At 31.6% G+C, this 13178-nt stretch overlaps 1 protein-coding gene across 1 annotated transcript; it reads right to left on the reverse strand.

Moving 5' to 3' along the window:
- Window positions 1–4069, reverse strand: LOC109164215 (40S ribosomal protein S15-like). The gene is made up of 4 exons (XM_019312948.1): window positions 3958–4069; window positions 3732–3877; window positions 3591–3648; window positions 1–440 (listed from the first exon to the last, which is right to left on the reverse strand). The coding sequence occupies exons 1-4, from the start codon at window positions 3958–3960 to the stop codon at window positions 192–194; spliced, it is 456 nt and encodes a 151-aa protein (XP_019168493.1). The 5' UTR covers window positions 3961–4069; the 3' UTR covers window positions 1–191.
- Between the last annotated feature and the right edge of the window lie 9109 nt (window positions 4070–13178).

Raw genomic sequence — 13178 nt, forward strand, 5'->3', positions numbered from 1 at the left:
TTGTGAATCCTACACTAATCAAAAGATCAACATCAAAGTACAATAACCATCCCAACAGAGCATGAAAGGGATAAAGTCTTTCCTAAATTCAGATTAGGTAAAAACAATGCAAAATCACAAATTGCAAAAATGGAAGGTTCGAATGGCGGCCATGTTATTATAGCATAAGTATATATTGGAGTAAATGCATCTCACTTGAGAGGGATGAACCGGGAAGAGTGGGTGGCACCAATACCAGGCCTGCCGTGCTTCACAGGCTTATAACTGATGGAGAATTCGGCTAGGTAGTGACCAATCATTTCAGGTTTCACCTCTATCTGATTGAAGGTCTTGCCATTGTAAACACCGATGACACTTCCAATCATTTCGGGAACAATGATCATGTTCCGGAGGTGAGTCTTAACAGGCTCTGGTTTCTCACCAGGTGGTGCCTCGAGTTTCTGCATGGAGCCACAATATTAGAGATGATTGCTAAAGTACTAGAAGAATGAATATTCAGATAAACAACAAAAGTAACCAAAACATAGGGGTGTCTAATTGTCTTCATTAGTTACCACTCTGTGCATCCAAGTGGCCATCTTGCCAAAATTTGGAAGGAAGCATTTAGGCACCTACTAGACACTCTAAATACAATGTAACTAGAGTTTTGCATCAGCATCTCATCTGGAAAAATGATGTTTTTACTTTCTACAGCATATTGTGCTTTTGTGAAACGACAGCAGTGGAAAACTGTCAAATCTTCCAGTATCTCAGTTTCAAGTTAGTATTAATCATGTAGCTATATTGCAAAGCTAAACACGGCAAGTAATAGAAAAGTATTCGACAAACACCAGTGGAGTCAAAGTCTTTTAGATCTAGGTTTGGCTCAGTTATTCTGGCCATAGGATGGAGATTAATAAACTGAGCTAACGATTTGCCTGCTTAATCATGTCTCAAGTATCGCAACACACAAGCCTGTGTTAAATTGTTCCAAGCAAGATCATGGTTTGATGTTGCAATGATACTACTTTGTATTTATATATTTAACAAATAAGCTCCCAACAATGTTATTTTTGAAGCCAGCCAAACTAGGTATCAAAAAAGACTAATGAGATCAAATATCTGATCGCCATCTCATTTCACTTTCTGCTCTAGATAGCTATTGGTTAGTTATTTATGAGTTTGCATCATAGATCCTAATATTATTATTCTCAAATGAAATTAAATCATATAAAGCTTCCATATAAATCATTGAAAATACTTGGGTAGACAGGTTGAAAATGAAACATGTGGAGTATGTGATTAAAATTTGGAAACAAACGTGTCAATATATATATATATATATATATATATATATATATATATATATATATATATATATATATATAATAATCCGGTTCATATGAGAACCAATCCCCATGTGAGAACATGTGGACAAATTCAAACCGTCGAAAGATCTGATGGATAGGAAATCAAGTAAAAAAGGAGCGGGGTCATTTTCATAAATATTAGAAACTTTTTAAATTTGTAATATTTATGAAAACGACCCAATCCTTTTTTTTCTTTATTTTCAACCGTTAGATCTACTAGATCAATGGTTTGGATTTGTCCACAGGTTCTCAACTAGGGCATAGTTCTCATGGGAGCCAGAATAAAGAATATAAAATATTTTAGGAATAAGGGTCAAATAGGTCATCGAACTGCACACGATAATGCAATTAGGCCACTGAACCTAAAAAACCTACCATTGGGTCCCTAAACTAACCAATTTCATGCAATTCCTCCAATTTGCAGGTTTCCAAAAGGTCATCCCAAATTAAATTATTTATAAAAAAATGTTTTAAAAAATAATTATTTAAAAAAAAAAAAAAACAGGATCTCCGGTCGCAGACGAAGAAACCTTCTTTGTCTCCGGCCGGTTTCTTCGTCTTCATGGCCGGAGACGAAGAAACCGGCCGAAGACGAAGAGTTTCTTAGTCTCCGGCCGGAGGTCCTGTTTATTTTTTAAAATTTTAATTTTAAATAATTATTTTTTAAAATTTATTTTTTTTAAATAATTTAATTTGGAATGACATGTTGGAAACTTGTAAATTGGAAGAATTGCATGAAATTAGTTAGTTTATGGACTGAATTGTAGGCTTTTAAGGTTCAGTGGCCTAATTGCATTATGGTGTGCAGTTCGATGGCCTATTTGACCCTTATTCCAATATTTTATAGTAAAAGACTCTAATGTGGTTGAATCTCATTCACATGGTCTACACACATGGACATGGAGCCAGTCCACCAATGTAATTTTCAATGTCATCATGTTTGATTGTTTGAAAGATTTCCCATAGATAAATTCGGGGTTTCTATTACAACACCAAAAGATGGAACTTGACCACACATAGAATCATCCAAGATTAAGATTAATAGCAATTACTACGTACTATAGATTATTATCTAAAGCATTGGATGAATAGAGAGTGGAGATAATGGTTAAGGAAATGGAAATAATGGAATATAGAGAATCAAATTTGCATTAAGAGAGAGGCTTCCAAATACTATGTGCTTTAAGCCTTTAAAGAGTAGACTGCTAATTCCCTCTTCATGTTATTCCCATTTGAGGAAGAGAAAAATATTTGGTAGGAAATATTATTGCTTTCAAATCATCATAATATTTGCTTTCATTTCTTTCTTGTCCAAGTAGAGACAGGATTAACAACTCAATAAAGCCTCGTCTAGTTTTCTATAGCCAGGTCAAAGTCAACACACTAAGAACATAAAACAGGCTCGACTTCATCAAGTTCCATTAATGCCGTTTCGTTCACTAAGTTCAAAACAATAAATTAGGAAAGCAATCAACTGAATGGCAGTTTAAGTGAACAATGTTCAGTTCTAGTATACCTCATAGTTGAATTCATCCCAATGAAACAAGTTGTTGAAATTACTGTAACTACAAATCATAGGTTGGTCATTTTATCATGGTATACATGAATACATCCAAAGTAGTTTAATATCCCTATCTGACTCAATAATGTCACCTCAAGAACTATTACAAAAATCATAGCTTGCCATGAATTCGTGCTTTTGTTTTTCAAATGATATATGTGAGAAAGAAGAAATGGGTATAGAGAGATTATTATAAATTATACACTTCTCTACTCATTCTATAAGTGAAACCCAATGGATTGATTGAATGCAACATAAGAATTTTGTGAAATATTTCGACACCAAATTTATAGTATTATTAATGGAAATGCAAATACTAGCATTTTATATACTCTGTAGTAAAAAAAAAAAAAAAGTAAGAAATACAAAATTTCCAATTGACTTAGTTAAACTATCCATTGAAGAAATTAAAAAGCTATGACAAAGCATCCCATAGTTACTGGTCCAAATTAAAAATCTATGACAAAGCATCCACCTAGAAGTGCAACACACTTACTGGTCCATATAGGAACCTCTGGCAATACAAAGTACCACATTCAAGAGATTGTACATCATGATAACTTGAAAATGCATGTTTTGGCGTACAGATATACATACACACATGACACATACACATACATTTATAAACATATACTGCTGAAGATCTGTGAATAAATGAAAAGGTTATAGAGAATACATACGGCTTTGCGCAACTTCTTGATGAGAGCCATTGGTTTTCTCTTCAGACCTCGTCGAAACCTATCATTAAATAAATCCACTATTAAATAAACAGAAATGTAGAACTATACACTGAGAGAAAATCGGTATGCTCAGAAGAGCACCTCCGGCGAGCACGAGCCACGAAGAGGTTAACAAGCTGATCGGTCGGCATATCGAGGAGAGCATCCAAATCCACGCCTCTGTAACTGAACTTTTTAAACGTTCTCTTCTTCGGCTGTCCGGTAGCAACATCAGCCTCAACGTCCGCCTGACAATCGCGAGGTTAATCGTAAGCTAAATAATTACAGTAAAACCAATTTTTGGCAACAACGCTTGCTATGATCTCACCATTGTAATTTTGCAGATGTGAAGATGACCGATCGACGATCTTTCTCCCCGCTCAACACTGCACTGTACTAGGGTTTTACAAATCTCGGTGCGCGCGGGCGATTTTGTAGCTTAACATTACCCGGACCGAACCGGGATTCACGACCGGCGGTCTGCTACAAGACTACAATTTTTTATTTTTTAAAAAAGTTTATTGAGCAAATACTAATTTTGGTCCCAGAAGTATTAGTAAAATTACGGTTTTTGTTCATATGTTTAACTCCTATCAATTTTTATCCACGACTATTATTTTAGTACCAATTTTCATCCACGACTATTATTTTAGTACTAAAATTTATCACGTAAGTCACCCCTTCATTTAAGACATGTCGAAATCTAAAAATTTTAAGGATATTTTCGTCATTTTCAACTTAAAATTTCAATTTGAGCATAAATAAAGGGATTTGAGCACGAATCGACTCTCAATGAAAGCACTATTTTTGAAAAAAATTGATCCGGGGTATTTAATTATACGGAACAATAAGCTCGCATAAAATATAACAATGAATGAAAATAGTAAGGATAATATAATTGCAATGATATTTCATTGATTGATATGATATAAGTGTATCACAAGGAGATTGTGATAAAATAGAACATGTTCTGTATTGTAGGGGACTTGAGTCTCTGTAACTGTAAGAGCATTTCCAAGAGGGTGGCATATCGGCAAAAACCAACGTCATCTCGCCATCTCTCCAAATTTCTAATCTCCAACGTGAAGCAGCAAAATGACATAACGCCAAAATATTTAGCGTTGATGAATAGTGTCACGCCATATATGGCGCGACATTGTTCATCCACGACAAATATGAGAGGTGCTGCCAAATTACATTCCTACCCTTTTTTCATTTTATAATTTCAAATGTATCCTTATTTATTTTATATGTAAATTTTTTATTTTGTTAAATACTTATATTTAAAGTTTGTAATAATAAATATAAATTATATCATTTTAAAGATCTCATTGAGACGATAAAAAAAATACTAATATTGAACATATATTAATTAAATTTTCAAATACATCAAACATAACTAGAACATAATAAAAAATAAAATACATAAACATACACTCTCACTTTGAAATAATAATAATAATAATAATAATAATAATAATAATAATAATAATAATAATAATAATAATAATAATAATAATAATAATAATAATTTTCTAGTCCACTCCCACTTTAAAAATTAATGTTAATAAAAATTACTCCGTATTATTTACATCACAAGTTATATTTTATATTAAACTAATTAAGTTTAAACTAAATTATATTAAACTAATTAAATTTGAATTAATAATTGAGAAAGTAAATTATTTTAGTGTAGAAATTTGGTGTTTTTGTATTTTGGTGTAAATGAGTTGGAGATGAATAAAATTTAGTGTGAGAATATGTTGAGAATATTCCTTCTGATGTGATATTTGGTGGAGAAATTTGGTGTTTTGGTGTTAAGTGGGTTGGAGATGGTTTAATACTTGGGCAATTCAACGTTAATTTATACAAGAAAGAAGTCCAACAACCAACCTAGAAATGTGGCAACAAGACATGAGACTAAATCAAGGTCCACATGGTGGCCGGCGAGACTAAGTCAAGACCCATCATTCCGGGGCCGAAGGCGGGCTCCGAATTTTGGACCCTTATTGGGTCGCTCAGATTATATTCTTGGGCACTAGACTATGCGCTCCGGGACCCTAGGTCCATATTATTAGGTCGTTTCCAATATCTCCATCAAAATAGATGTGACCAAAGTCAATGAAGGCATCATATACATCTTAATGGACATATACATTATATCTTTATCCCAGGTTCTATCTAAACATTCATACACATATTTCTTTAAAGGGTAAATCAACAATTTGGTTCCTCAATTGTTGGCGAACTGTCAATGTACTCCCTCAATTCTATATTCATCAATTTGATCACTAAAATCAATTATTTTTGGTCGAATAAGTCCTTCCAACTATATTCCGTCGTTCAGTCGGTGAAAGACCCAATTTAGCATGGGCATTTTGGTCATTTCATTATCAGCTCCAGGAGCTTTAGCTCCTAAAGGATCGTCGACAACTTCACTATACGATAATGCTCCGGGAATTTCTCTTGCGAAAGGATCGCCGGCTACCTCATCGGGAAACAGGAGACCATCCGTCGTATTAGATTCTCTCAAGGCAACAATGGAGTTTGAGATCCAGCAGCCTAGCCCCCGGGTGCTTCCCGACAACCTAAAACATATGAGATCTCTCATCCAACATATTTCTACCTTGCAAGCCTTCATGAAGAAATTTCACATTAAAGCCTTCGAGGATGTTGAAATCAAATGCGTGGAGAACCAAATCAAACACGTTTCTCTTAAAGCAGAATACGAGATTGAGATTCAACTCAGAAACATTCTCCTGGCACAAAACGCAAAGCAGAAAGAAGACGCTCGCAGAGAGATCCATGGGAGCCTAGAGAAAATCAGAAAAGACATAGAAAAATTGTTGGAGACCGTGAAGCAGCATGATAGCTCGTTAGCTGATTCCTCGCAATTTTCTCCCAATGAGGACACTATCCCTCTCATACCGCTTAGTCCGAAAAACGGCCTAAAAATGCAATTTAGTCCATGTTTCCCAGTGAATATGGTAGAGCAGTGGTGGTTCAGTAGCAGCTGCGACGAGCGACCTCTAGCAGCTCCGGCGACCTTGGTTTCTCATCTCGGCGGCTGAGCATTGTTGTACGGTGAAGTGGAGGGAGATCCTTTAGGCGAAGAAGCTCCAGGAGCATAACCAGACGGGGAAGTTGTTGGCAATCTTTGAAAGGAGAAGTTGACAGTGAAATTAACAAAATGCCTATGTTAAATTGGATCTCTCACCAGCTGAACGACGGAATACGGCCGGAAGGACTTATTCGACCAAAAATAATTGATTTTGGGGTTCAAATTGATGAATATGAAATTGAGGGACTACATTGATAGTTCGCCAACAATTGAGGGACCAAATCGTTAATTTACCCTTCTTTAAAATAAAATTGATTTCTCCCAACGTGTTTAGTGCATTGAAGCACCTATTATACAAAGTATAATGATTTATAGTGTATAATTTGATGGCGGATTTGTAGAATAATATTTTGAAGGAGAGAACTAGGAGAAAAGTTTTTATACTATGAGAGGGATAAAAATAAAATGTTATTTTCCGTGTGTAAAAATACTCTGCATATCAACATAGTCTATATCGAAAGCAATAAATAATTGGCATCAACTTGACATTAATGCTTGGCAGTGCATTTATAAATTATTGTGATGACAAGGGGATGAGCATTTAGAAATGCTTTACGGTGCACATGAGAATGCTTGCTTGATGGTGTATTTAGAAATGTTTTGAGCGCATGTATTGAATACTTTGGCTTTGATATTCATATTCAATCTTTAGGTTGAGAAGTGTAAAATAATATTTAATCATAGTTCAAAAATTTAAAAGAAAAAAATGTCAGATATAACAAAATTCACAAAAAGAGAGTGAATTATCAAATTGGTACATGACTATTGAAATAATGCAGGAGATAATAATTATTGAAATTTCAAATTGCCCCTTGAATTTTTTTTATTTTTATTTTTTGATCCGAAAGAGGGTGATACCCAAACAACACTTAAGAACCACCATTGTCATGTCGTCTTGCCTTCCTACGAGTGAAGCAGACTCCTGACTGATCCTTGTACATAGCCTCCTTAATCCCCTGAGGCGGGGTATCCAGAATACAAAGGCCAACTTGATGAGCGAGGGCCAAAGAAGCTAGGCCATCAGCCACTTGATTCTGTTCTCTCAATGCATGCTCATAAGTCACGTAATCTATCTTCTCAATTGCCCCTTGAATTTAATACATATTTAACCCTTTTTTGTAACGGATGCCTAAATTAGGTATAAAATCAATACTCAAATAATCAAAATAAATAAGTTTCAAAATCAATGACAAAATTAGGTAAATGTTATTATTATGTCAAATCTTCATTAAAGATTTTAAACATTGTACTATTTTTTTAATATATTATGATTTTATTTATACTATTTATAAGTTGTATGTATAAGTTAATAATAATAATATTTATATATATATATATATAAAAAAGAGTAAACATAGACGGTCTAAAGTCCATATCAAAAAAATTGAAGAAAAACTAAAACTTAAAATGTAAAAGAGAAACTTTCAACATTGGTTGCATTTTTTTTTTATTAAGTACTTATAATAAATTTAACTTATTTATTATTACTTAACCAAGATTGATAATTATTTTTTCAGTGTAAAACTTTGTAGGCTTGTATTAAGGTTTCATAATACAAAATGTAAAGTAAATAAATTTTGAGTTATAAATTTTAAGAAAATTATGGAACTATATAAATAATCTCTCTCTCTCAGAGAGAGAGAGATTAAATACTAAATATAATTAAATATATGAATAAATAAATAAATAATGATTATAAACATCATTATATTGTTTTTATTTTATTATTATTAAGTATGTTAATATTTACAATTTATTATATATATTAATATTTAAGTAACATTGGTGAGTGTTTTTTTAGTTGAATTTATTGATTTGATTTTTTGTATTGTGATGATTTAATTTCAATATGTTAGAAATATAAATCCCCAAGCCTTCTAATGTAAATAAAATAACTTTTCAATTAGTTTGTAATAATTAAACAAATACATTTTACAATAAAAGTGTGTACATTTATCCTGATGTAAATTCATTGAAAACATCAGTATCTTCTACAATTATAATAAGAGCTAATAATGTTAGGCCCTTAACTGGAACAAAAAAATGTCGGTCCTATTGTTTCTTAAAATGAATGGTTCATATTATACTATTATTTCTTAAAATTAATGGTTCATATTATTTTTATTTTAGTATTTTTTATTGATTTTCCTTATTTACCCTCTATTATATTATTTTCTTCCCTTAAATAACCTAAATTCCGTTAGCATAAACTTTAGTAACGGAATATTCTGTTAAGTATTTATTATTTTAACTTACACATTAATTTCTATAAGAAAAGTCGTAGTTTCGAACCACATCCCAATTATAGTTGGCATAATTGTTAAACATATACTACGAATATGTTAAAATATATTTAAAATATATATAATATAAAATTTAACATAAACTTTGTTCAAATAATTAGTCTGACTAAATACATAACATTCAAAGTTAAGCATCAAAGATTATAAATCAAGAACTTTAAAAATCATTTGATCAGAAAAAAACTTAATATTCTTTTAATTATTTAGATCAGAAAAAAACTTAATATTTCAATTATACTTTTGCATTAATATTTTTTGTATGCATTTAAAAAAAATCAATGATTGCATTATTGTTGATGAAAAGTATATACGCCACTTTATTACTCTTATTAAACTAAATAAAGTAGTAGCTACAACAAAAAACAATACATATGCATTTAATTAATTTAGAATTAGATGTCTATAATGCCTTTATTTAAAAAAAAAATATTCATTATAAAAAATTTAAAAATAGATATAATTTCATTAGTTATATTATCTTTATTTTCTACAATTCAAAGATTCATTACCTTCAAATTTATCAATTTATTATATTCACTGCATTGTCCATTGTCTTCTTTTTACATTATCTTGTAATTAAATATCAAAATTATAATACAAAATACATTATATATATTTATTTACCAAGTATTTTATACAAATATAATAAATATTAATATTTTGTTCAATACTTTCACATGGTAACCTACGACACACATCTCACAATGCATGAAACATGTAGGGGAAAACTACCACTACCAAATATTGATTAGAAAATTCAATAAATATTATCTTGCATTTATATATATTTTTTGAATTATCAATTTAAATAAACAAATTCAATATTTATTTACATATGCATGAACATCTCCGATATAATATTGCGTTGATATACTTTGAAATACTTATTTAAAAATAATCATTGGGCATTATCTCATTCGCGCAAAGCGCGTAAAAAAACTAGTATTGTATACATCTATCTATTAAGAATGTTGTTGTTTACAATTTATTATATATGTTAATATTTAAGTAACATTACTTAACATAAGTCATATCCGTGCATCGCACGTGTACAATACTAGTAGTTTATATGTTAAAATATGAGTTAGTAAAAAACCATTTTCAGATTTCGTTAGTGCTCAAAAAAATCATACAAAATGCACTAGTATGAATGTTATTATGATTAAAATAAGAAGTTATAGAAACGTAAAAGTTGGAAAGTATGTAGTTCTGGATTAGTATGCCAACAAATTAAACTCATTAACAGTTGTATTCACAACTCATTGATATTTTAATTATTAATATAAAATAATTAAGTATCGTACATCTTTTTGTCTTAGTAATAAGGTTCACATTGACCATTAAACATAACATGAAAGTGTAATTAGGTCACTGAACGAAAAAAAAAAAGTACAATTAGATTATTGAGTACCCCAAATATATGTTGATGTAGTAAATACGGCCATCCACTATGTAATATGGTGTTAGGGTCGGTTTCGGCTACGATATCTTTGCATAGTTTGCTTGTTGTTTTAAGTATTTGAGCTCAGATGACTTGACAGTAGGTTAGAGGTTCCTGAGTTAAAGTTTTTTTTTTTTTTTTTTTTTTTTTTTTTTTAGAAATCCCGAGCTAAAAGTTAGTATGTAAAAATTATCAAAAGCCCCCATCCTTGCAATAAATGTAGTATTTATAGGAGTGGAGATGGAACAGGAACTAGTCTCAGCATGGATGACACGTGGATCTCATGCACTGGTTCAGGTCGGGACCCAAAGTGGTTCGCACACTTGTCCTTAGATTCCTGAGCTCATAGGGTTTGCCGCTACCCTGTTTAGCAAAGAGAATTAGGTCAATGGCTCGGCCCCGAGCTAATTAGCCCGGGGTACAACGACTAATATAGCCCCCAAAGCTTGGTCGTTTAACATTGGGCTCGGTCTGGATTTAGGTCGGGAAATTGAGCATATTAGGTCAGTAATGGTCGGATTGAGATCTACTAAAGTAATGGGTCGGAAACCGATCAACTCTACGTTGTGGTTGAGTATGGATAATCCTTATCATATGCAATTTCACTTGATAGCATGTTAACACTCATTTCTTTCGGATGTCTGCTTACGTGGATGATTAGTTGACATTTTAAAATAATTTTTAATTTAAAAAAAAAAATGATCCCCCCCCCCCCTCCTTTGTTTTCGCGCCCATTAATCCCCCTATCAGGATTGGAGTTGGTCCGACCTACACTACACCCTATTTAGGACTAGACTCGACTTTCGCCTCGCCATCGATTCGAACCTATGAATGACTAGACTTGACTTTCGCCTCGCCATCGATTCGAACCTATGAACGACTACACTTGGCTTTCGACTCGCCATCGATTAGAACTCGTGACCTCGACTCTAATATCAATTGATAGATCTCAACGATGCACTATGCTTACTTCAAAATGGGTTATTCATTTTGTGACTGATGTAAGTCAAGCACGCTTAACCACAGAACTTTTTTGACTATTTTATTCTCATTATCCTACTTAAAACCAATTGGTGATAAGTGGGTGTACATTACTTAAAAACAATTGTGTATGGAACTACATGATTTACAATAAATTGTAATCATGTGTTTGGTTTAATTGATTTTTCTGAAAACAAAAAATGTAAAAAGAATAATTTTGAGAACAATTAGTTATTGTCCTTGTGGTTCTTTAGTATGGTTATTGCTCTAATTACAATATTAGATAACCCAAATGGATTGCGCACACGAACTATAATAATCATTGCACTCAATGTTAATTTGGAACTAAATTTTACTAATACATCAATATTAAAACAATTTTTTTAATAGTTATTTGTTCACTTTTATTCGACAACTATCTATGTGACATTTTTTTGTTATTGATATTTTTCAAGCTGATTAAATTCAATTTAACATATTTAAAATGACCTCACATTAAAAAAGAAAAAGTGAAATTTTGGTGGGTGTAAATGAATTTTTAATTGAATTTAGTCAATTTGAATAAACTGAAAATTAAAAAATTATCAAATTAATAATTGATAGTAAAAAGTACCAATTCCGTCCCATTTTACCTTTCTTATTTTCTTTTTTAGTTTGTCCCAAAATAGTATTCTCTTTCCAAAATTGAACATAACAATCACTCTACATTTTCCAATTTACCATTTTGACTTTTCAAATTTCTAGAGGTAAGAATATTTGTACTTTGTACAAATAACATATATTTTTATGGGCAAAATTAAAAAGTTAATAACATTTGTTATATTGTATTAAAAACCGTGCAAAAAGCAAATGTGACATTCAATTAAGGACGGAGGGAATATAATATTATTATAACCAAATATTACAAAATGGTGAAATGAAGTTTCATGTTTGAACTATATTGATATGCATATGTATAATGTTCAATCTTAAAAAAAAAAAAAAAGAATTCATGTAATAATTAAACTGTAGTTATAAAATTTTTTATTAGATTTATGTGTGATATTACTTATTAGAGTTGTGATTGAATATTACCTGCACTCGTAAAATTTTCACGGGTGTAAGGACGGGGTAAAAATTTCATTACCCGCCGGTGTGGGATTGGGATGGAAATGCGGGTTCCCCACCCCATTGTCATTTCTAAAAGGGGTTGATAAGTGAAGTGAGCCACCGGTAAAAATAAACATAATGAGTATTGAAGAAAAAAATTATCGAAATGATCGTATATTGGATAGGTATGTGACATTATGACAGGGATCACGATTAAAGGTATGTAAGTAAATGTGGATTGTGTGAATAAGCGGGAACGTTATAAAAAAAAAAAAGTAAGTGGTGTGGATATGAGTTGGCGGATGTGGATTACACCAGGATAGGTAAATCGAGTGGGGTAAGTGTGTAGTGGGTCACATTGATATGTAAACGTAGTGGTAGGTAGATAAATAAAAGTATGTATGAATAGATACATGAAATGAGACATTTTCAAATAATATTGTAAATAAATATATATAAGCACTGTAGTAGTTGGTTCAACAAGAGTATTTTGTTTAATATGTAGTTTATAATAATGAACAATAAGAACAACAGACGAACATGATTAATACTTTAGTTTAAAACACATATTTAAAAAAATAATGCTAATAGAATAACGTTTATGTTCTTGAGAT

This window comes from Ipomoea nil, unplaced genomic scaffold (genome assembly GCF_001879475.1).
Source record: "Ipomoea nil cultivar Tokyo-kokei standard unplaced genomic scaffold, Asagao_1.1 scaffold0302, whole genome shotgun sequence".
Lineage (NCBI taxonomy): Eukaryota > Viridiplantae > Streptophyta > Magnoliopsida > Solanales > Convolvulaceae > Ipomoea > Ipomoea nil.